General features: G+C 42.6%; 1 protein-coding gene across 1 annotated transcript in view; it reads right to left on the bottom strand.

Moving 5' to 3' along the window:
* npdc1 (neural proliferation, differentiation and control, 1) overlaps positions 1 to 19,001 on the bottom strand; it is a 38,619-nt gene extending 19,618 nt beyond the window's left edge. The window contains 1 exon segment of the mRNA NM_001173856.1: positions 18,759 to 19,001. Within this exon segment, the coding sequence (NP_001167327.1) occupies positions 18,759 to 18,858 (100 nt within the window). The 5' untranslated portion in view covers positions 18,859 to 19,001.
* Between the last annotated feature and the right edge of the window lie 5,283 nt (positions 19,002 to 24,284).

The following is a 24,284-nucleotide window of genomic DNA, read 5'->3' as shown; positions in this document are numbered from 1 at the left end:
CTAAGGCACTTTATTAAACCTGCGACAGAAGAGCTGGTTGGAAAGAGCACGGTGAGAGAGAGCGAGAATGAAAGAGTGAGCGAGAGAGAGAGAAGGAGAGAACCATTAGGTCATTCGGTCAGGTGGGACCAGCGAGGTGTAAATACAGTTATGTAATGCCAGAAACCCGAAAGGTTGCTAGATCGAATCCCCGAGCTGACAAGGTAAAAATCTGTCGTTCTGCCCCTGAACAAAGGCAGTTAACCCACTGTTCCTAGGCCATCATTGTGAATAAGAATTTGGTCTTAACTGACTTGACTAGTTAAATAAAGGTTCAATAAATACAAATAAAATAAAATAAACTCAATGTACAACATTAAAAATTACTATTCAAGCCATCTGGTGCCTGCCAGGCTGTGTAATCGTAAACAGTTCCAAGAAGGGCAGAGAAGCAAACAGTGCCGTGGCAATCTATTGTACCAGATGGGAAAAGGCCCTGACGTGGCACCGTTGACTTTTTATTGACTTAATGAGGCACGATCAGAAGTCACGAGAAAAGCTGGAAAATGGCACCTATACAGAGCGATTTACAAGTAATGCGTTCATCTTAAGGTAGCTAGGTGAGACAACAACATATCACGGTCAATGTAAGGAAATGTTCCATAAAAGCAGCTAGTAACAAAAGACAAGTGTGAGTGTTGGTGCAAGAAAAGCAAGGGTGTTAGTTTCTTATTTTTTGGGGGCCTGTGGCCGTTTCTAAATTAGGGGCCTTGCAGTGCCTTGAAAAAGTATTCAGACCCCTTGGATTTCTTAAAATGTTAGTGTTACAAAGTGGTTTAAAATGTATTTAATTGTAATTGTATAACTAAAACATAGTCGTTGCATAAGTATTCAGCTTCCTGAGTCAATACATGTTAGAATCACCTTTGGCAGTGATTACAGCTATGAGTCTTTCTGGGTAAGTCTCTAAGAGCTTTACACCCCTGGATTGTGCAATATTTGCCCATTATTCTTAAAAACAATCTTCAAGCTCTGTCAAGATGTTGGGGTTCATGGCTGAACAGCAATTTTCTAAACCTACCATAGATTTTCAAGCAGATTGTCAAAACTGTAACTTGGCCACTCAGAAACCGTCACTGTCTTCTTGGTAAGCAACTCCAGTGTAGATTTGGCCTTGTGTTTTAGGTTATTATCCTGCTGAAAGGTGAATTACTCTTCCAATGTCTGGTGGAAAGCAGACTGAAGCAGGTTTTCCTGTAGGATTTGGCCTGTGCTTAGCTCCATGAAAAACTCCCCAGTCTTTGCCAATGCCAAGCATACCCATACCATGATGCAGCCACCATGCTAGAAAATAAGGAGGCAGTTACTCAGTGTTGTGTTTGCACCAAACATAAGGCTTTGCATTTAGACCAAAAAGTGTATTGCTTTGCTGTGTTTTTTTGCAGTATTACTTTAGTACCTTGTTGCATACAATATGGATGTTTTGGAATATTTTTATTCTTTCATTTAGGTCATTATTGTGAGTCACTACAATGTTGTTGATCCATCCTCAGTTCTATCTCAGCCATTTAACTCTGTAGCTGTTATAAAATCACCAATGGCCTCATGGTCACATCCCCGAGCAGTTGAATTCCTGTCCTGCAGCTCAGTTCAGAAGGATTACTATCTTTGTTGTGTCTGGGTGGTTTAATACATAATCCACAGCATAATTATTAACTTGAACAGGCTTAAAGAGATACTCAATGTCTGATTTGTTATTGTTACCCATCTACCAATCGCTGCCCTTCTTTAAGAGGCTTTTGAAAAGCTCACTGGTCTTTGTTGTGGAATCTGGGCTTGAAATTCAATACTTGACTGAGGGACCTTACAGATGTTTTATGTATGGGGGACAGAGAAAGGGTTAGTCATTCAAAAATCATGTCAAGCCTTATTATTTCACACAGAGTGAGTCCATGTAACCTATTTTGTGATCTGCTAAGCAAAATGTTAGTGCTGAATAATTTAGGCTTGCCTAAACGAAGGGTCCGATATTTTTGTATTTATATTTTAAAAATATATAGGATTTTTCTTTCACATTGACATTACAGAGTATTTTGTGTAGATGGATGACAAAGAAAAAAGACAATTAAATCAATTTTAATCCCACTTTGTAACACAATAACATGTGAAGAAATACTTTTGCAAGGCACTGTATATAGTCCAGGACTCTACGGGCCCTGATCAAAAGAAAGTAGTGCACTGTACAGGAAACCGGGTCCCATTTCAGATAGACCCCAACTGTAACTGTACTTGTCCGCCCGTGTCGATGGAAACAGAAAAGTCTGAGCCTTGGTTAAAACACTGGAGTAAATCCTGTATGGAAATGCTCCCAAGTCAAGTGGCTGCAGATAGCAGCATCAGCATAGACTGAAGAGACCTTTGCGGTGGATACGACTATGTCTGTCTGAGACAATCTAATGCATGCATACGTCTGTATAGGAAGTGTCACTGTTAATATTTTACCCAGCAAGGACAGGGCATTTTTTGCAGCCCAATTAAAAATTCTCATCTCAAAACAGGAACATAGGTAATAGGTGTGAAGCCCATGAGTTATCCAACTACACCAGACGGCCAGCACTCACAAAGAGTATTATTAATTTAAGCAATAAGGCACGAGGAGGTGTGGTATATGGCCAATATACCACGGCTAAGGGCTGTTCTCTTATGTACGACACAATGCGGAATGCTTGGACACAGCCCTTAGCCCTGGTATATTGGCCATATACCAAAAACCCACGAGGTGCCTTATTGCTATTATAAACTGGTTACCAACGTAATTAGAGCAATACAAATAAATGTTTTGCCATACCCATGGTATACGGCCTGATATACCATGGCTGTCAGCCAATCAGCATTAAAGGTTTGAAGCACCCTTATCCCATTCAAACCTTGTGACTGCAAATAGAACATAATAAGCCTAACTGTATAAGTTAGAGCTGGCCGCATACACTTATCATATTAATGGAAGCATGTATCGTGGGATGGGTATCAGAGCTCCACAGGGTTAAAAGTTTATGGCAACCATAAAGGGAGGGGTGTGCAATTTGAAACGAGTGGAAAAAAGTCCCTATCAAACCAAGCTGTTCCTATTCTCAGGATACAGGTTCAGTCTGGTGATTTAACCATGACCCTGATATAGGTGAACAAATACCTTATCAGCGTTCAACACCATTGCACCCTCCAAGCTCATCACTAAGTTAAAGACCCGGGACTAAACACCTCCCTCTGCTACTAGATCCTGGACTTCCTGACAGGCCGCCTCCAGGTGATGAGGGTAGTCAATAACACATCTGCCACGCTAACCCTCAAAACGGGGGCCCCTCAAAGGTGCGTGCTTAGTCCCTTCCTGTACTCCCTGTTCACCCACGACTGCGTGGCCGCACACGACTCCAACACCATCATTAAGTTTGCAGATGACACAGCGGTGGTAGGTCTGATCACCGATAAGAAAGCCTATAGGGAGGCTATATAGGGGACAACCACCTCTCCCTCAACATCAGCAAGACAAAGGAGCTGATAGTGGACTTCAGGAAACGGAAGGGCTGTTGCGGAGCAAGTCTGCACCTGTTGTTTACGAAGCATGTGACAGAAAATTTGATATGATTTATCTTCTGTGAAAAAAGCCTGACAAGAGATTCTGTTGCAATAGCGCTTTCTTGTTAAGTCCTTCAAAAGTGTTGAAGAGGCCCTTGAGGCTCACACTGCACCTTTAGAGTGAAAGCCGATGCACTCGCAGTCACACACAAAGCCTCACAACTACACCGAACAAAAATATAAACGCAACATGCAACAATTTCAAAGATTTTACTGAGTTACAGTTCATATAAGGAAATAAATTAATTAGGCCCTAATCTATGGATTTCACATGACTGGAAATACAAATATGTATACCTTTTTTTTTTAAAGTAGGGGCGTGGATCAGAAAACCAGTCTGTATCTCATGTGACCACCATTTGCCTCATGCAGCATGACACATCTCCTTCGCATAGAGTTGATCAGGCTTTTGATTGTGGCCTGTGTATGTTGTCGCTCTCCTCTTCAATGGCTGTACAAACTTTCGTTTTTTTTTACCCCGTTTTCTCCCTAATTTTGTGGTATCCAATTGGTAGTTACAGTCTTGTCTCATCGCTGCAACTCCCGTACGGACTTAGGAGAGACGAAGTTACAGTCGTGGGTCCTCCGAAACACAACCAAGCCGCACTACTTCTTGACACATTGCCCACTTACACCAGAAGCCAGCTGCACCAATGTGTCGGAGGAAACACTGTGCACCTCGTGACCGTGTCAGTGTGCACTGAGTCCGGCCCGCCACAGGAGTCGCTAGTGTGCGATGGGACAAGGACATCCCTGTCGGCCAAACCCTCCCCTAACCCGGACGACGCTGGGCCAATTGTGTGCCGCCCCATGGGTCTCCCAGTCGCGGCCGGCTGCGTCAAAGCCTGGACTCTAACCCAGAATCTCTAGTCACACAGCTAGCACTGCGATGCAGTGCCTTAGACCACTCTGCCACTCGGGAGGCCCAGCTGTGCGAAGTTGCTGGATATTGGCGGGAACTAGAACATGCTGTCATACACGTCGATCCAGAGCACAACAAACATGCTCAATGAGTGACATGTCTGGTGAGTATGCAGGTCATGGAAGAACTGGGATATTTCCAGCTTCCAGGAATTGTGTACAGATCCTTGTGTCATGGGGCCGTGCATTATCATGCTGAAACATAAGGTGATGGCGGGGGATGAATGGCATGACAATGGGCCTCAGGACTTGTCATGGCATCTCTGTGCATTCAAATTGCCATCGATAAAATGCAATTGTCTTCGTTGTCCGTAGCTTATGCCTGAACATACCATAACCCCACTGCCACCATGGGGCACTCTGTTCACAACATGACATCAGAAAACCGATTGCCCACACAAAGCCTTACTTGCTGTCTGCCATCTTCCCGGTACAGTTGAAACCGGGATTCATCCATGAAGAGCACACTTCTCCAGCGTGCCAGTGACGATGAGTACGCAGATGAGCTTCCCAGAGATGAATGAAGCTGGATGTGGAGGTCCTGGGCTGGCGTGATTACACGTGGCCTGCGGTTGTGAGGCTGGTTGGACGTACTGCCAAATTTTCTAAAACGACATTGAAGGTGGCTTATGGTAGAGAAATACACATTAAATTCTCTGGCAACAGCTCTGTTGGACATTCCTGCAGTCAACATGCCAATTGCACACTCCCTCAAAACGTAAGACATCTGTGGCATTGTGCTGTGTGACAAAACTGCACATTTTAGAGTGGCCTTTTATTGTCCCCAGCACAAGGTGCATCTGTGTAATGATAATGCTGTTTGATCATTTTGTTGTTATACCACACCTGTCAGGTGGATAGATTGTCTTGGTAGATATGCTCACTAACAGGGATGTAAAAAAACATCTGGGATCTTTTATTGGCGCTCGTGAAACATGGGACCAACACTTTGACTGTAAACTCTCCTTCCAGACTCACATCAAACATCTCCAATCCAAAGTTAAATCTAGAATTGGCTTCCTATTTCGCAACAAAGCCTCCTTCACTCATGCTGCCAAACATACCCTTGTAAAACTGACCATCCTGCCGATCCTCGATTATGTCATTTGCAAAATAGCCTCCAATACCCTACTCAATAAATTGGATGCAGTCTATCACAGTGCCATCCGTTTTGTCACCAAAGCCCCATATACTACCTACCACTGCGACCTGTACGGTCTCGTTGGCTGGCCCTCGCTTCATACTCGTCGCCAAACCCACTGGCTCCAGGTCATCTACAAGACCCTGCTAGGTAAAGTTCCCCCTTATCTCAGCTTGCTGGTCACCATAGCAGCACCCACCTGTAGCACGCGCTCCAGCAGGTATATCTCTCTGGTCACCCCCAAAGCCAATTCCTCCTTCGGCCACCTCTCCTTCCAGTTCTCTGCTGCCAATGACTGGAACGAACTACAAAAATCTTTAAAACTAGAAACACTTATCTCCCTCACTAGCTTTAAGCACCAGCTTTCAGAGCAGCTCACATATTACTGCACCTGTACATAGCCCATCTATAATTTAGCCCAAACAACTACCTCTTCCCCTACTGTATTTATTTATTTTGCTCCTTTGCACCCCATTTCTATTTCTATTTTGCACTTTCTTCCACTACAAATCTACTATTCCAGTGTTTTACTTGCTATATTGTATTTACTTTGCCACCATGGCCTTTTTTGCCTTTACCTCCCTTATCTCACCTCATTTGCTCGCATTGTATATAGACTTATTTTTCTACTATATTATTGACTGTATGTTTGTTTTACTCCATGTGTAACTCTGTGTTGTTGTATGTGTCAAACTGCTTTGCTTTATCTTGGCCAGGTCGCAATTGTAAATGAGAACTTGTTCTCAACTTGCCTACCTGGTTAAATAAAGGTGAAAAAAAAAATGTTGCATTTATATTTTTGTTCAGTATAAGACAGACATAATTACAGTCACTCACCGTGTGGGGGTGACAAGGCAAAAAATGACAAGGAAGTGTTTTCAGACAAGTGAAAGAATTTGTTCCTGAATAGTGGCTTTGACTGACACACGACTTCGCAGTTCCACAGAAACGGGTGAAGCCGGGTCAGACTCTTTCTCTGCTGTGCATCACTGATAACTTTCCTACTGTACATGTCTTTCCTCCTCCCTATCTCTTGCTCCCCTCGCTCTCTCTTTCCACACACACACACACACACACACACACAAACCATTTCCATAACGTCTGACACAGCCAGTTATTACCAATGTCCATTAGGCTAATGACCTGGTTATTAGCTAGGGTGAGAACCAGAATAGATAACAGAACATGGGACACAGACACAGCCTGTTCATCTGCACCATGACAGCAGTGACTACCACAAATACAGCTAGCCTTCACTGTCTTGTCATTCTCTCCCTTTTTTTTAACATCCCTCTCTCTCTCTCAGAGGACAGTGAGATTAGCAGAAACGCTACAGCACAATATAGACAGCATTGATTCATGCAATGGGTTAAGTCTGGTTAAATATCTCTGGATCAATAGTCGGAATCACATTGCCAGCTACAATTTCACTGAGAGTCTGTGTAATGATTTCCCCTGGGCTGGCTGGGAGAAACTTGCTTGCTTGGTCTGCAGTGAGGCTTCAGAGTTGCCACGGCAACAAGTCCCTGTGTTGTGAAAAAAAATCTTCCTTTCTTCCTCCTTACCCCATAGACCGACCAAACAACATTTGTTCAGGAGGAATGCAATAAGGAAAAGGAACCAAGGAAAACAGATCGATAATACCTCCTTTCTGGTTGTTACGTAAGAGATTTCAAAAGTGCAACATTTATTTCAAAGGAATCTTTCTGAGCGCAACCCCTCAACTGTATAGTCTTCCTCATTTTCTCTTTATCTATGGACGTGTAGTACATTTCCTTATATTATACCTAATCTCGGAAAAAGTAGGACCTTTTTAGCTCACATTTGGCCAGGGTAATAATGAAGAATGAGTTCTAGCTTATAAATGAAACATTACATCATATTAACGCACCAGTAGCTGCAGAATAGTTCTAACCCACTCTCGGAGGTCTGCGGACAGCCTTTATAGGCTTAGTGCCTGCTGCCATGTGGGTTCAAGACCAGGATTTATGTCATTTCACTGCCAGGTTCCTCAATCCAGCTTTATTACTGAATCACAGTCTTCTGACCCCTCCTGAGCCTAACTGATCTCAGAGCAGTTAGTAACAGCATTCGGGCACTTATGCCGCTTTGACTATAACACCAGTGTTACACTAGTGTATACACCCTTGTTTTTCCATAGCTAGGGCTGACAGTGTGGACTTGTGAAGAGCAGAATCAATAACCTGTGCATAATCAAAACAGTTGCTTTCTTAGAAGGTGTTAAAGTTTACAGTTAGCCATTGTTATGTAAATGTGGCTGAAAAGTACCAGTGGCCAGGCTTTGGCCCCAAGTGAGAGCAGGTCGGACTCATGGCCCAGTGAGACACATGTAAATTCTTGGTCTCATGTTTATGAGCTGAAAAAAAATCTCAGAAATGTTCCATATGCAAAAAAAAAGCTTATTTCTCTCAAATTGTGTGCACAAATTTGTTTACATCCCTGTTAGTGAGCATTTCTCCTTTTCCAAGATAATCCATCCACCTGACAGGTGTGGCATATCAAGAAGCTGATTAAACAGCATTATCATTAAATGGATGCACCTTGTGCTGTGGACAATAAAAGGCCACTCTAAAATGTGCAGTTTTGTCAAACAATACAATGCCACAGATGTCTCATGTTTTGAGGGAGCGTGCAATTGACATGCTGACTGCAGGAATGTCCACCAGAGCTGTTGCCAGAGAATTGAATGTTAATTTCTCTACCATATCCCGCCTCCAACGTCGTTTTAGAGAATTTGGCGGAAGGTCCACCCGCCTCACAACCACAGACCACGTGTTACCACGCCAGCCCAGGACCTCAACATCCGGATGCTTCACCTGCGGGATCATCTGAGACCAGCCACCCAGACAGCTGATGAAACTGAGGAGTATTTCTGTCTGTAATAAAGCCCTTTTGTGGAGAAAAACAAATTCTGATTGGCTGGGTCTGGCTCCCCAGTGGGTGGGCCTACTGTCCTCCCTTCCACTTGCATACTGTTATGTTGAGCGCATAACTGTTTTATTTCTCCTTCTGTCATCTGGTGGCCAAAATAAGACTATGAAAACAATCTGGAGAACCTCTCTCTCTCTCGCCCCCATGGGCTTTATAGGCATGGGAAACACATGTTAACATTGCCAAAGCAAGTGAAGTAGATAATATACAAAAGTGAAATAAACAATAAAAACGAACAGTAAACATTACACTCACAGAAGTTCCAAAATAATAAAGACATTACGAATGAAGTCGGAGGTTTACATACACTTAGGCTGGAGTCATTAAAACTAGTTTTTCAACCACTCCACACATTTTGTGTTGACAAACTATAGTTTTGGAAAGTCGGTTAGGACATCTACTTTGTGCATGACAAAAGTCATTTTTCCAACAATTGTTTACAGACAGATTATTTCACTTATAATTCACTGTATCACAATTCCAGTGGGTCAGAAGTTTAAATACACTAAGTTGACTGTGCCTTTTAACAGCATGGAAAATTCCAGAAAATGATGTCATGGCTTTAGAAGCTTCTGATAGGTTAATTGACATTTTGAGTCAATTGGAGGTGTACCTGTGGATGTATTTCAAGGCCTAACTTCAAACTCAGCCTCTTTGCTTGACATCATGGGAAAATCAAAAGAAAAAATAAATTGTAGACCTCCACAAGTCTGGTTCATCCAAGTCTGGTTCATCAAACGCCTGAAGGTACCACGTTCATCTGTACAAACAATAGTACGCTAGTATAAACACCATGGGACCACGCAGCCGTCATACCGCTCAGGAAGGAGATGCGTTCTGTCTCTTAGAGATGAAAGTACTTTGGTGCGAAAAGTGAAAATCAATCCCAGAACAGCAAAGGACTTTGTGAAGATGCTGGAGGAAACAGGTACAAAAGTATCTATATCCACAGAAAAACGAGTCCTATATCGACATAACCTGAAAGGCCGCTCAGCAAGGAAGAAGCCACTGCTCCAAAACCGCCGTAAAAAAGCCAGACTACGGTTTGCAACTGCACATGGGGACAAAGATCGTACTTTTTTGAGAAATGTCCTCTGGTCTGATTAAACAAAAATAGAACTGTTTGGCCATAATGACCATTGTTGTGTTTGGAGGAAAAAGGGGGAGGCTTGCGAGCCGAAAAACACCATCCCAACCGTGAAGCACGGGGGTGGCAGCATCATGTTGTGGGGGTGTTTTGCTGCAGGAGGGACTGGTGCACTTCACGAAATAGATGGCTTCATGAGGAAGGAAAGGTATGTGGATATATTGAAGCAACATCTCAAGATTCCAGTCAGGAAGTTAAAGCTTGCTCGTAAATGGGTCTTCCAAATGGACAATGACCCCAAGCATACTTCCAAAGTTGTGGCAAAATGGGCAACAAAGTCAAGGTGTTGGAGTGGCCATCACAAAGCCCTGACCTCAATCCCATATCATTTTTTGGGGCAGAACTGAAAAAGCGTGTGCGAGCAAGGAGGCCTACAAACCTGACTCAGTTACACCAGCTCTGTCAGGAGGAATGGGCCAAAAATTCACCCAACTTATTGTGGGAAGCTTGTGGAAGGCTACCCGAAACATTTGAACCAAGTTAAACAATTTAAAGGCAATGCAACCAAATCCTAATTGAGTGTATGTAAACTTCTGACCCACTGGGAATGTGATGAAAGAAATAAAAGCTGAAATACACCACTCTACTATAATTCTGACATTTCACATTCTTAAAATAAAAGTGGTGATCCTAACTGACCTAAGACATTGAATTTTTACTAGGATTAAATGTCAGGAATTGTGAAAAACAGTTTAAATGTATTTGGCTAAGGTGTATGTAAACTTCCGTCTTCAACTGTATATACAGTGTTGTAACGATGTGCAAATGGTTAAAGTACTAAAGGGAAAATAAACATACTGTAAATATCGGTTGTATTTACAATGGTGTTTGCTCTTCACTAGTTACCCATATCTTGTGGAAACAGGTCACAAATCTTGCTGCTGTGATGGCACACTGTTGTATTTCACCCAGTAGATATGGGAGTTTATCAAAATTGGCTGTTTTCGAATTCTTTGTGGATCTGTGTAATCTGAGGGAAATATGTGTCTCTAATATGATCATACGTTTGGCAGGAGGTTAGGAAGTGCAGCTCAGTTTCCACCTCATTTTGTGGGCAGTGTGCACATAGCATGTCTTCTCTTGAGAGCCAGGTCTGCCTTTCTCAATAGCAAGGCTATGCTCACTGAGTCTGTACATAGTCAAAGCTTTCCTTAAGTTTGGGTCAGTCACAGTGGTCAGGTATTCTGCCACTGTGTACTCTCTGGTTAGGGCCAAATAGCTTTCTAGTTTGCTCTGTTTTTTTGTTCATTACTTGACAGATTGGAAATAATTATCTTTGTGTTTTCTCATGATTTGGTTGGGTCTAATTGTGTTTCTGTCCTGGGGCATGTTTGTGTTTGTGAACAGAGCCCCAGGACCAGCTTGCTTAGGGGACTCATCTCCAAGGAAGGTTTGGGAATCGCTTCCTTTTAGATGGTTGTAGAATTTAACGGCTCTTTTCTGGATTTTGATAATTAGCGGGTATCGGCCTAATTCTGCTCTGCATGCATTATTTGGTGTTTTACGATGAACACGGAGGATATTTTTTCCGAATTCTGCATGCAGAGTCCCAATTTGGTGTTTGTCCCATTTTGTGAATTGTTGGTTGGTGAGCGGACCCCAGACCTCACAACCATAAAGGGCAATGGGTTCTATAACTGATTCAAGTATTTTTAGCCAGATCCTAATTGGTATGTAGAATTTGATGTTCCTTTTGATGGCATAGAATGCCCTTCTTGCCTTGTCTCTCAGATCGTTCACAGCTTTGTGGAAGTTCCCTGTGGCGCTGATTTTTAGGCAAAGGTATGTATAGTTTTTTTGTGTGCTCTAGGGCAACAGTCTCTAGATGGAATTTGTATTTGTGGTCCTGGCGACTGGACCTTTTTTGGAACACCATTATTTTAGTCTTACTGAGATTTACTGTCAGGGCCCAGGTCTAGCAGAACCTGTGCAGAAGATCTAGGTGCTGGTGTGGGGGCTGTGCTTTGGCAAAGTGGGTGGGGTTATATCCTGCCTGTTTGGCCCTGTCCGGGGGTATCATCGGATGGGGCCACAGTGTCTTCTGATCCCTCCTGTCTCAGCCTCCAGTATTTATGCTGCAGTAGTTTGTGTTCGGGGGGCTAGGGTCAGTCTGTTACATCTGGAGTATTTGTCTTGTCTTATCCGGTGTCCTGTGTGAATTTAAATATGCTCTCTCTAATTCTCTCTCTCTCTTTCTGTCTTTCTCTCGGAGGTCCTGAGCCCTAGGACCATGCCTCAGGACTACCTGGTATGATGACTCCTTGCTGTCCCCAGTCCACCTGGCCGTGCTGCTGCTCCAGTTTCAACTGTTCTGCCTGCGGCTATGGAACCCTGACCTGTTCACCGGACGTGCTTGTTGCACCCTCGACAACTACTATGATTATTATTATTTGACCATGCTGGTCATTTATGAACATTTTAACATCTTGACCATGTTCTGTTTTAATATCCACCCTGCACAGACAGAAGAGGACTGGCCACCCCTCATAGCCTGGTTCCTCTCTAGGTTTCTTCCTAGGTTTTTGGCCTTTCTAGGGAGTTTTTCCTAGGGAGTTTTTCCTAGCCACCGTGCTTCTTTCACATGCTTTGCTTGCTGTTTGGGGTTTTAGGCTGGGTTTCTGTACAGCACTTTGAGATATCAGCTGATGTACGAAGGGCTATATAAAAATAAATTTGATTGATTGATTGATTGCTGCTGTAGGCCCTCCTTGGTTGGTGGCAGAAGCACCAGATCATCAGCAAACAGTAGACATTTGACAACAGATTCTAGTAGGGTGAGGCCGGGTGCTGCAGACTGTTCTAGTGCCCTCACCAATTCGTTGATATATATGTTGAAGAGGGTGGGGCTTAAGCTGCATCCCTGTCTCACCCCACAGCCCTGTGGGAAGAAACATGTTATTTTTTGCCTATTTTAACCGCACACTTGTTGTTTGTGTACATGGATTTTATAATGTTGTATGTTCTTCCCGCAACACCACTTTCCATCAATTTGTATAGAAGACCCTCATGCCAAATTGAGTCAAAGGCTTTTTTGAAATAAACAAAGCATGAGAAGACTTTGCCTTTGTTTCGGTTTGTTTGTTTGTCAAATAGGGTGTGCAGGGTGAATATGTGGTCTGTCGTACGATAAATTGGTAAAAGTCAATTTGACATTTGCTCAGTACATTGTTTTCACTGAGGAAATGTACAAGTCTGCTGTTAATGATAATGCAGAGGATTTTCCCAAGGTTGCTGTTGACGCATAATCCCACGGTAATTATTGGGGCCAAATTTGTCTCAACTTTTGTGGATTGGGATGATCAGTCCTTGGTTCCAAATATTGGGGAAGATGCCAGAGCTAAGGATGATGTTAAAGAGTTTCAGTATAGCCAATTGGAATTTGTGGTCTGTATATTTTATCATTTCATGGAGGATACCATCAACACCACAGGCCTTTTAGGGTTGGAGGGTTTTTATTTTATCCTGTAGTTCATTCAAGGTAATTGGAGAATCAAATGGGTTCTGGTAGTCTTTAATAGTTGATTTGTATTTGATCATGTATATGTTTTTGCTGTTTGTTCTTTGTTCTTTGTTATAGGGCCAAAAAGATTACCCATACATCTCCATTTTGGATAGATAATTCTTTGTGTTGTTGTTTGTTTAGTGTTTTTCAATTTTCCCAGAAGTGGTTAGAGCCTCTCTCTCTCTCTCTCTCCAGTTAATGTCACCTCCCCAGGTCTTACTGATACCTACCACCTACTCTTTTTCCATTTACTGTAACAAGCACCCACTGAGCACCGACCAACACCGGACATCCATTGAGGTTGAAAAGTAGTTGAAATTTGGTCAGTTCACTCTGGTTGGACCAAATCTGAACCAATCATAGATGTTTCACAAGTTTGGACAGCACAGTAAAGTGCAGAACAATACAGTAGAGTAAAGAAAAGTACAGTGCAGAACTGTACAGTACAGGACACTAGAGTACAGTACTGTACTCTACGGAACGCCATTCTACTGTGCTGTACTGTGATGTCCAAACTTGTGAAACAGACTATGATTGGTTCAGATTTGGTCTGCTCCGGACCAACCAAATGTGGTCTTTTTTGGGGGCGGATCTCATTAGAATAATAGCCAGTATGTAGAATACCAGCAAAATATGCAAAAGAAGGATATTTTTATATTTGTGTACCTATTCAGGATACATCACCATGAAGAGAATGATATTCATATCCATAATTGTGCATTTATGTATAGTACAGTGCATTTGGAAAGTATTCAGACCCCTTGACTTTTTCCACATTTTGTTACGTTACAGCGTTTTTCTAAAATGGATTAAAAAAATAAAAATTCTCATCAATCTACACACAATTCATCATAATGACATAACAAATACAGGTTTTTAGAATTTATTGCAAATGTATAAAAAAAAAATCATTTACATAAGTATTCAGACCCTTTACTCAGTACTTTGTTGAAGCACCTTGGCAGCGATTACAGTCTCGAGTCTTCTTGGGTATGACGCTACAAGCTTGGCACACATGTATTTGGGGTGTTTCTCCCAATTTTCCCTGCAGATCCTCTCAAGCTCTGTCAGGTTGGATGGGGAGCGTTGCTGCACAGCTATTTTCAACATGATGCTCCCACCACCATGTTTCACTGTAGGGATGGCGGCAGGTTTCCTCCAGAAGTAACGTTTGTAATTCAGGCCAAAGAGTTCAATCTTGGTTCCATCAGATCAGAGAATCTTGTTTCTCATGGTCTGAGAGTCCTTTAGGTGCCTTTTGGAAAACTCCAAGCGGGCTGTCATGTGCCTTTTACTGAGGAGTGGCTTCCGTCTGACAACTCCACCATAAAGGCCTGATTGGTGGAGTGCTACAGAGAAGGTCTGGAAGGTTCTCCCAACTCCACAGAGGAGTTGGGACACAGGGAGGCACAGGGTACCAGAGTTGCACTCGGTGCAACTCTGGAGCTCTGACAGAGTGACCATCGGGTTCTTGGTCACCTCCCTGACCAAGGTCCTTCTCCCGATTGCTCAGTTTGGCCAGGCGGCCAGCTCTCGGAAGAGTCTTGGTGGTTCCAAACTTCTTCCATTTAAGAATGATGGAGGCCACTGAGTTCTTGGGGACCTTCATTCATTTTAAAATAAATCTAACGTAACAAAAAAGTCAAGGGGTCTGAATATTTAGTTACCGAATGTAAATCAAATCAAATGTTATTTGTCACATGCGCCAAATACAACAGGTGTATTTGGCCCTTTAACCAACAATGCAGTTCAATAGAGTTAAGAAAATAGTTACTAAATAAATAATGTATTTTTTACTCCATACATTTGACATCCAAAAGTACTCATTACATTTTGAATGCTTAACAGGACAGGAAAATGGTCCAATTCACGTACTTCAAGAGAACATCCCTGGTCATCCCTACTGCCTCTGATCTGGCAGACTTACTAAACACAAATTATTCATTTGTAAATTATGTCAGTATTGGAGTGTGCCCCTGGCTATCCTTAAAAAACAAAATACAAGAAAATCTAGTTAGCCTAATATGAGCAATTTGAAATGATTTATACTTTTACTTTTGATACTTAAGTATATTTAAAACCAAATACTTTTAGACTTCTACTCAATAAGTATTTTTACTGAGTGACTTTCACTTGAGTCATTTTCTATGATGGTAGCTTTACTTTTACTCAAGTATGACAATTGGGTACTTTTCCCACCACTGCGTGTATGTGCACTTGTGTGCATGTATGTGCACATGTTATTTGTGACTAGCAATAACAGTTAAACTGTAATCTCTCCATCTAACACAAGCCAGCCCCCAGGAGAATGATCACTGAATACTATTAGTGACAAGAGTGCCAGAGAGCCACACAAAGGCACTGCCTCTGCAATGACATACCTGACCTTAAAGAACAAAACACGGATGACAACAGGGAGAATCAGCATAGAAGGATGAAGTTAAAGAAGGGGCAGAGAGAGGATGGTCCTGCCGTACATACCTACACGTATGCTACGGTCACAAGACGCAGGCCTCCTTATTGTTCCTAGAATTTCTAAGCAAACAGCTGGAGGCAGGGCTTTCTCCTATAGAGCTCCATTTTAATGGAATGGTCTGCCTATCCATGTGAGAGACGCAGACTCGATCTCAACCTTTAATCCTTACTGAAGGCTCATCTCTTCAGTAGGCCCTATGATTGAGTGTAGTCAAGTCCAGGGGTGCGAAATTGAACGACAAGGCACTGGAGTGACCACCCTTGCTGTCTCTGCCTGGCTCTCCACTCGTTACTGGGCTACACTGTAAAAGTCCACACCTGTTGTACTCGGTGCATGTGACAAATAGCATTTGATTTGATTTCACTGCCTCTGACCCTATAACAGGGTCGGAGTTACTGGCTTGTAAAAAGAATGGAAGTCATAGATTACGTAACCCCATTGTTTCCTATGTGAAGTCTCAGGTGCACATTTGAAGATCAAGAACTGCTGTTTTAGTGTACCACCATCTTGCTTCTTGGAGGAGTTTTTGGAAACATTCTATGCGCAGTGTGAGCTAATCTAGGAAGTGACGTTGCAGGCTAGCTCAGTGCTGCTCCCTCTCATTGAGTATCTAAGGCACTGCATCTCAGTGATAGAGGCGTCACTACAGACACCCTGGTTCGAATCCAGGCTGTATCACAACCGGACGTGTTTGGGAGTCCCATAGGGCGGCGCACAATTGGCCCAGCGTCATCCAGGTTTGTACGGTGTAGGCAGTCATTGCAAATAAGAATTCGTTCTTAACCAACTTGCCTAGTTAAATTAAAAATTAAAAATGTCAAGACATACTGGTGAAATAGAAGCAAGTATTGCTACCATGACGGTGTTAAAACAATATATGTATTTCCACGAATATTGACCATGAAGAGCCACCATACTCCCCTTATGGGGGTTACTGCTTTCTGAAAACATTGCTTGCAGAACCCCAGTCAGCCTTGAATTTGAAATCCTCAATGAGAGGGGGTAGTCGTCCTCCCCTGGCCTGAACTCACCGATTCTGCATGTGTTTTTCTACTGCTCATTAAAAAAAAATGAGATTTTGGTCTTCGCGGTGTTGTACGTTGTGGGTGTGTTATGTTCTTTAAATTGTACCCTGGCAGTTAATTTAGTTTGTTCCTCGAGTCACCGTAGCAACAACCTAGCCACTCACACTTTCTCAAAAGTTCAAATTAATGCAAGATAAATCAAGAAATCTGTCATTAATTTAGCCTTTTTTGCAGAGATCTTAGTCGCGCGATTTTACATCTAACTAAGATGTTTGGTGCATGAATTTGTTGTGTCTCGTGGAATGACGACAAAGACTTTATTGAAGAATCCCTACTGTTGACCAATCACAGACGAAGGCTCATATAGTTGCGTCTGCTCCGAAATTCGGCTTGCTCCCCAAAACATGTTGTGTGCCCGAACTGCCGAAGTCCAAAATGAACAAAAACGTCACAAAATGGTGTCATAATATATACACAAACTCTTCCAAAGTGTTTCGTCTGGGAAGCCTACGGACGCCTTAATAATGCTCCCGAATAGCTCTCTCTCTCACTCTTAACCTCTGAATGCTTGGCTATTAAAAGCCAACTGACATTTACTCCTGAGGTGTTATAGAGTTCCACCCTCTATAACCACTGTGGTTATTATCTGACCCTGATGGTCATCTACGAATGTTTAAACGACTCGAAGAACAATCTGGCCTAAATGGAACAGCCAGAAGAGGACTGGCCAAACCTCGGAGCCTAGTTCCTCTCTAGGTTTCTTCCTAGGTTTCTGTCTTTCTAGGGAGTTTTTCCTAGCCACTGTGCTTCTACATCTGCATTGCTTGCTCTTTGGGTTTTTAGACTGGGTATCTGTATAGCACTTTGTGACACCTGCTGTTGTAAAATGGGCTTTATAAAATACATTTGATTGACTGAGCGGTGTGAGTGGTCGGTGAGATAATGATAATGTGTGTGTGTGTCCCCGTCCAGTAAAATGAAGAGATTATGTGTATAAGAGTATCTAGCAGTTGTGTTTCTCATATGGCCTTAGTGTTGAGAGCTCAGGAGAGATTATCTCTCATAGTCAGTCAGTACCTCTCATCTTTGGCACCAGATATCGTCACATAGCAGGGGGATTGCCTCGCAGACACTACTATTCTAGATGCACTCTGGGATCTTACATATCACACAAATTGCAAAAATTGTATGATATACAAATTGCTACATTTGCAACATATCACATGAAATGAGTGACATGGTACACAATCGGATGAGGTAGCGCACAAAAAAACGGGACCACTTGACTCGTGAGCACCACTTTCAAAACTACTGGTTGAAATTATACGAGAATGCATCTTTAATTCTCTAATTCATCCTTTTCAATCGCATCTCTCTCTTATAAAATGGTGATTTAAAATGAGGTCTACATGTTCGAAATTTTCATGGAAATAACATTTTAATTAAAACCATGTAGTGTGTTTGATTAGATTTACCCAATGTGAAGTGTTTTTTCCAATAACAATCTGCCGTATAGGCTAAGCCTGCACATAATGATTTACTTAAAAATTATAGATTGTTATATGAATGACAACACATGTCAAGCAATATAGGCTAGACTACGTCCATTTGCTAGGGTATACAGTATATTGAGAATTCCCTTTCCTGGTTCCCTTTTCTTAGTTTGCTGATCACAACTCCTAGTCACGCACTAAGCACAGTGAGCGTTACATAAACACAATTGACTTAACATATCCAATAAACATATCAATTTCAGTGCCCTTTAGACAATTTTCAACCCAAAATGATCGGCCAAATAATGTTATTGTATATGTTATGTTTGCTGTTGTTGTTACATTGAATTCAGGTTGTTTTGAGAATCCGAAGACATAATAAGGCATCATTTTATAACTTATATGAGACAGAACAAAACTATATATTTGTATTTGATTTGTTTATTTGTAAACAGTTTCACTTGTGCTGTAATAAATCGATATGCTTACCTGGCATACTTGCACTGACAGTGGCGAGAATGACACACAGGAGAACCCCGGGCAGAAGCGAGGCCCGGGGTTGTCGTTCGATCCGCTTCGAAGGCAGCATCCTTGAGAGGACTTCTTTAGGAACCGTGAGCCAGACACCGGGACATAGGGTTGGTCATCATTCCCCCTACTCGTTTTCAGTGCGAAGTGTTTTCCGTGACAAATAAATCCTACGCTTGTGAACAGTCCGGTTCACGGTCTACGTGTCGCTGATTAATCCGTAGCACTGCTAAAGATCGCGGTGCGCAAATTAAGGGGAGGCGGGGAATTCCTCAACCGAGAGGAGAGATCAGATGGAGAGGCACCGGTGAACTGCGGCGGTAGGCTACGTAAAATCTTGGTGTCTGCGTCATGACGCGGTTAGAAAACAGGCTTGATGATTTTGTCGAATTGACAAACAGAGCGCAGGTAGGGGAAATACAGGTGTATTCTGCTGTTGCCTCCAATGTTTGACGAAAAACGGTTTATTACATTGTCTCTGGTTTAACCACTATCAGTCGCACATAAAATGGACGTAGGCTTTAACATGTTCTACCATCACCGATGTTATCACTGTAGCGAGGGGGGGTGGCATCACTTATCATCTAGTTTGCAAGATAAGAAACGCAATGGAAAGTCCATGATTATAATGCAATAGAAAGGTTTTATGTAGGTCTAAGCAGCTAGTTTCCACTATCACACTTTTCTGAGAAAATAACATTGTTAACATTTGCCTATTTTCGTGCTATGACAGTGTAAGTACCAGAAAGTGAGCACAGCTTTAGTGCATGTGGGTGTTAGCATCGGTGAGGAAGGTGACTTCGTTATCATATGGGTCCTAGTTAGAGCACTCCGCATCTAGTTCCACTGTCAGGGCTGATGCAGCTGAATGGCTTCAGGCCTTCTCCCGTCTGCTGGCAGTAAAAGGGGATAGCTTTATTGCAGCTAGCCATACCGTACATACAGGGCTGGTTTCTCGGACACAGATTTAAAGGTGCTGCATGGTCAATCCGATTTCTGCGTTGGCCGTGCAGCATTTACAGTGATAAGGCCTATGCAGAGGGCAGGGCATTCATACTCTGCAATTGCGTCACAACATCTACATGGTACCATCCGACCACATTTCGGATCAAGTATAAATTGCCTCTAAACCTAGTCCTGGACTAACAAACAAACTCAATGGAAATTCTCCATTGATATAGGTTCTCTGTCCATAAATTGGCCTAATCTGTGTCCGGAAAACTGGCCCACATAGTTTTTGTAGCGGTATTGCTCATTGGGTGTGAGAATCAATTAAAAATAACCTAATTCCCATGGCTACATTACCCCTTTTATCTCAGAGTACTCTTATGATATGGAGTGTGACTAGTGGTTTACCTCATGGCGTGGAGGCCTGTCTGGCTGTTCCTGTGGTCTCTTCTTAGCAGAGTTCCTCTAGGAGTGACTGGAACGCTCAGACTGGGCTGAAAACATGTTGTCACTCGAGGACCACTGAGAGAACTGAAAAACATGATGGACTGGAGACAATGTGTGCATCTCTCAATAGACTAAAGTGGCTTATTTTCTTCATCGCCTTCCCTTCACCTGCACTGATGTGAGAGTGGATCAGGAAACTACACTGTGCTTTCAGATCATTGCAGATGAAGGAGAGGACAGAGGAAGTCACTTTAAAATTCACAATTCAGCTGTTTGGACATTGGTCAAATTGAAGGCTCACATCTGATGGGCTGCTTCTTCTTTGAGGTGAGGAGCTTGGAGTGACCCAGACTGGGCAGGGAGAATGAGTGGGTCTGGGAGGACATCTTGGATCGTGTGAGAGCGCGCACCCTGCTGATCAGTGTAGGGAGCAGAAGCTGCAATACAGATATTATTACTGATGTATTAGTAAAACCATCACCACAGTGGTAATAGGACAAGCAGTTTACAAGGTTTCAAATATCAGAGGTAAATAAGTGCTTGACTTTGGCAGAAGCTCACCGGAGCGGAGTACCGGCACCTAAAATGTTCTACTGCTTGAGCTCCTGCACCTCTTCTAGAATATTAGCTCTAAAGTATTGTGGAGCTCCTACACCTAAATATAAACAGTACCGGCACCCAAAATGAGTACTGGCACCTATTTCAGTCCAAGTCAAGCACTGGAGGTAATACAAATATCAAACATATCCTTTTTGCTCAGTCATTTGGGTGAGAAATAAAGTTCCATATCAAATCAAGCAATTGTAATATAGGCCTATGTTCTGCCAGGAATGATGAGGATTAAGTAAGTAATATAGGCCAATCGCTAGTGGTTTGGTAATAAGGCAAAAATAACACTATTGACATTTATTTTAACCTTATGTCCAGTGTCCTTGTGAGAGACCAGGTCAGTATACTGGGCCTGGCTTAAAGCCTGTGCTTTGTCACAACTCTCCCCTGAAAGAGGATTTTTTTATCAGTCTCCAAACCTCACTATAAAGCAGTGAAACAAGTACTGAAGTAGGGTTGCAAAGGGTCAGACATTTTCCATGGGAAGTTAAGCCCTGGAATTTGGGGAATTTTGCTTAAATCCAACAAAAATGTTTGCTTTTTTTAATGTGTATCCCACCTTTTTTGTGGGATACACATGGCATATTTTGGTTAAACTATCCCCAATTCAATGGAAATGGGGATAGTTTAACCAAAATATGCCATGCACAGTGCATTCTTCTGCATGCACAGTGCATTCTTCCATCACATGTACAGCTGATTCTCAAGATCTTGCACACTAATGAGATGCTATTGAGCCCACACTACTACACTGTCTGAGCCAAGGACTACATGCTTTCTGGTAAGTTTTGATTACAATACTGGGTGGGATGAATATATTTTATATGACATACATGATTTTTTGTTAACTAGTAAATAGTAGCCTACAGTAAAGTGTGTTTAAATCATTTCTAACTTGTTAACAGTCTGTGCTAGTTAGTTTTTGCAACCATGTGGGGTTTAGCTTGCTTGAGCCTGCTAACTGAGGAGTGTTAATTCACCCGTTTCCATACGTTTCATTTTAAAACATTTATCTTACAAAATGAGTTGTTTAATCTAACTGCTTAACTATATCTGTACGTGGAATTGTATTTGGTATTTGTTCCCTAATCTTTACAGGAAAATGCCACGGGCACTATCTGATGTGTGGAGACATTTCACTCCAGCTAATGTAGAAGGAAAAGTGTACATTTGCAAATACTGTGCCAAATCACATGTGAAGAATGCAACAAAGATGCAGAATCATCTGGCCAAGTGTATAAAGTTTCCTCAGCGCTCCCAACAAGCAACCTCTGACAAAAGTCCCTCTACTTCTATTTGAGGTGAAAATGTTGAATCAGACACCTTATCGATAGCAACAGCTCATGGTCCTCCTGGAATCAGATGTTTTTTTGACTCAATGGAGGAACGTAGGCAGAGAAATGCTGATGAATGTCTTGCTCGAGCTGTGTATACAACTGGTTCACCTCTGATGCTCACAGGTAATGTGTATTGGAAGAGATTTCTGATTGTTCTTCACCCAGCATACACCCCTCCAACCAGACATGATTTATCTACTCATTTGCTGGATGCAGAGTTCAACAGAGTTCAAGTGAAGGTCAAGCATATCATAGAGAAAGCAGACTGTATTGCAATCATCTCTGGTGGGTGGTCGAATGTTTGTGGGAAAGGAATAATTAACTACATCATCTCCACGCCTCAACCAGTATTCTACAAGAGCACAGACACAAGGGCCAACAGACACACCGGTCTCTACATTGCAGATGAGCTGAAGGCAGTCATCAATGACCTTGGTTGGCCCACAGAAGGTATTTGCACTGGTGACAGACAATGCTGCGAACATGAAGGCTGCCTGGTCTAAAGTGAAGGAGTTTTACCCTCACATCACACCCATTGGCTGTGCTACTCATGCATTGAATCTAATCCTCAAGGACATCATGGAACTGAAAACAATGGATACACTACAAGAGAGCCAAGTAAATGGTTGGGTATGTGAAGGGTCATCAAGTTATAGTAGCAATCAACATCAACAAGCAAAGTGAGAAGAATGAGATCACCACATTGAAGCTGCCCAGCAACACCCGTTGGGGTGGTGTTGTCATGTTTGACAGTCCCTCGGAGGGGAAGGAGTCTCTCCAGGAAATGGCCATATCACAGTCTGCCGATATGGACAGCCCCATCAAGAGGATCCTCCTGGATGATGTATTTTGGGAGAGAGTGGTAAGCAGCCTGAAACTTCTGAAACCTATAGCAGTAGCCATTGCACAGATTGAGGGAGACAATGCCATCCTGTCTGATGTTCAGACTCTGCTTGCAAATGTAAGAGAAGAAACCTGTCCTGCCCTGCCCACTTCACTGTTGCTCCAAGCAGAGGAAACTGCAGTTCTGAAATGCATCAAAAAGCGTGAAGACTTCTGCCTGAATCCCATACAAGCCGCAGCGTACATGTTGGATGCCAAGTATGCTGGCTAGAGCATCCTGTCTGGTGTAGAGATCAACAAGGCCTATGGTGTCATCACTACCGTGTCTTGCCACCTTGGCCTGGATGAGGACAAGGTTCTTGGCAGTCTGGCGAAGTACAATTCCAAGCAAGGGCTTTGGGATGGAGATGCAATATGGCAGTCGTGCCAACATATCTCATCAGCCACCTGGTAGAAGGGACTGTGGATCTGAGGCTCTTTCCCCTGTTGCCTCCCTCATCCTCCAAATCCCACCAACATCAGCCGCCTCAGAGCACAACTGGTGTTGAAAAATTGGTGGCCATCTGGGCAAATTTGAGGCTTTTTGAGCCTGACAACGAGCCTTCCTCAACCAGGTTGGATAGTGACAGTGAAGATGAGGTAAAAGGTTTATGTTTGTGTCCATATGATTTGGTAAATATATCCAATTAAAAAAACATTACAATTAAATGGCATTAATATTAATTTGCATATTTCCATTAATTACCATTAATTCCCACAGAAAGTTTCCACCTCTGAATATTCCCCAAAATGTGCAACCCTATACTGAACTAAATGAAAAATCTACCTGGATCCTGGCTCACTGAGAAGCTACGAAGCACACGGTCTTGTAATTTACTCTTGAAGGCAACATCTATGGTTAGAGTAAACCTTAATCCACACATGCCATTGTGAAGTCAAAAGTCAGTTTTTGTTCTGTGTAAGGAGAAGTGATAAATTGTGTGCATCCCAAATGGCACCCTATATAGTGCACTACGGTTGATGGGCCTTGGTTGAAAGTGGAGCACATAGGGGATAGGGTGTCACTTGGGACACATATGGTTGGGGCTCCCAGTAGTTCCCTTTAAGCGGATACTGGGCTCCAAATTTGGTGGCTTTTATCCAAAAATCCAAGTCGGAGTATGGTTGAATCCCCACAAACAAAAAGGTGGTGGTTGTCGTCATTACCACAAATGACACTTAATGGCCAATGACGTCATCTTGGAATGAATTGTGAGTTACATCACCAAGACCTCCGTTACAGACATAAAATGAAATAGATTTT

This window comes from Salmo salar, chromosome 11, assembly GCF_965601325.2.
Source record: "Salmo salar chromosome 11, fSalSal1, whole genome shotgun sequence".
Lineage (NCBI taxonomy): Eukaryota > Metazoa > Chordata > Actinopteri > Salmoniformes > Salmonidae > Salmo > Salmo salar.
This window is presented reverse-complemented; position numbering and strand designations above follow the sequence as displayed.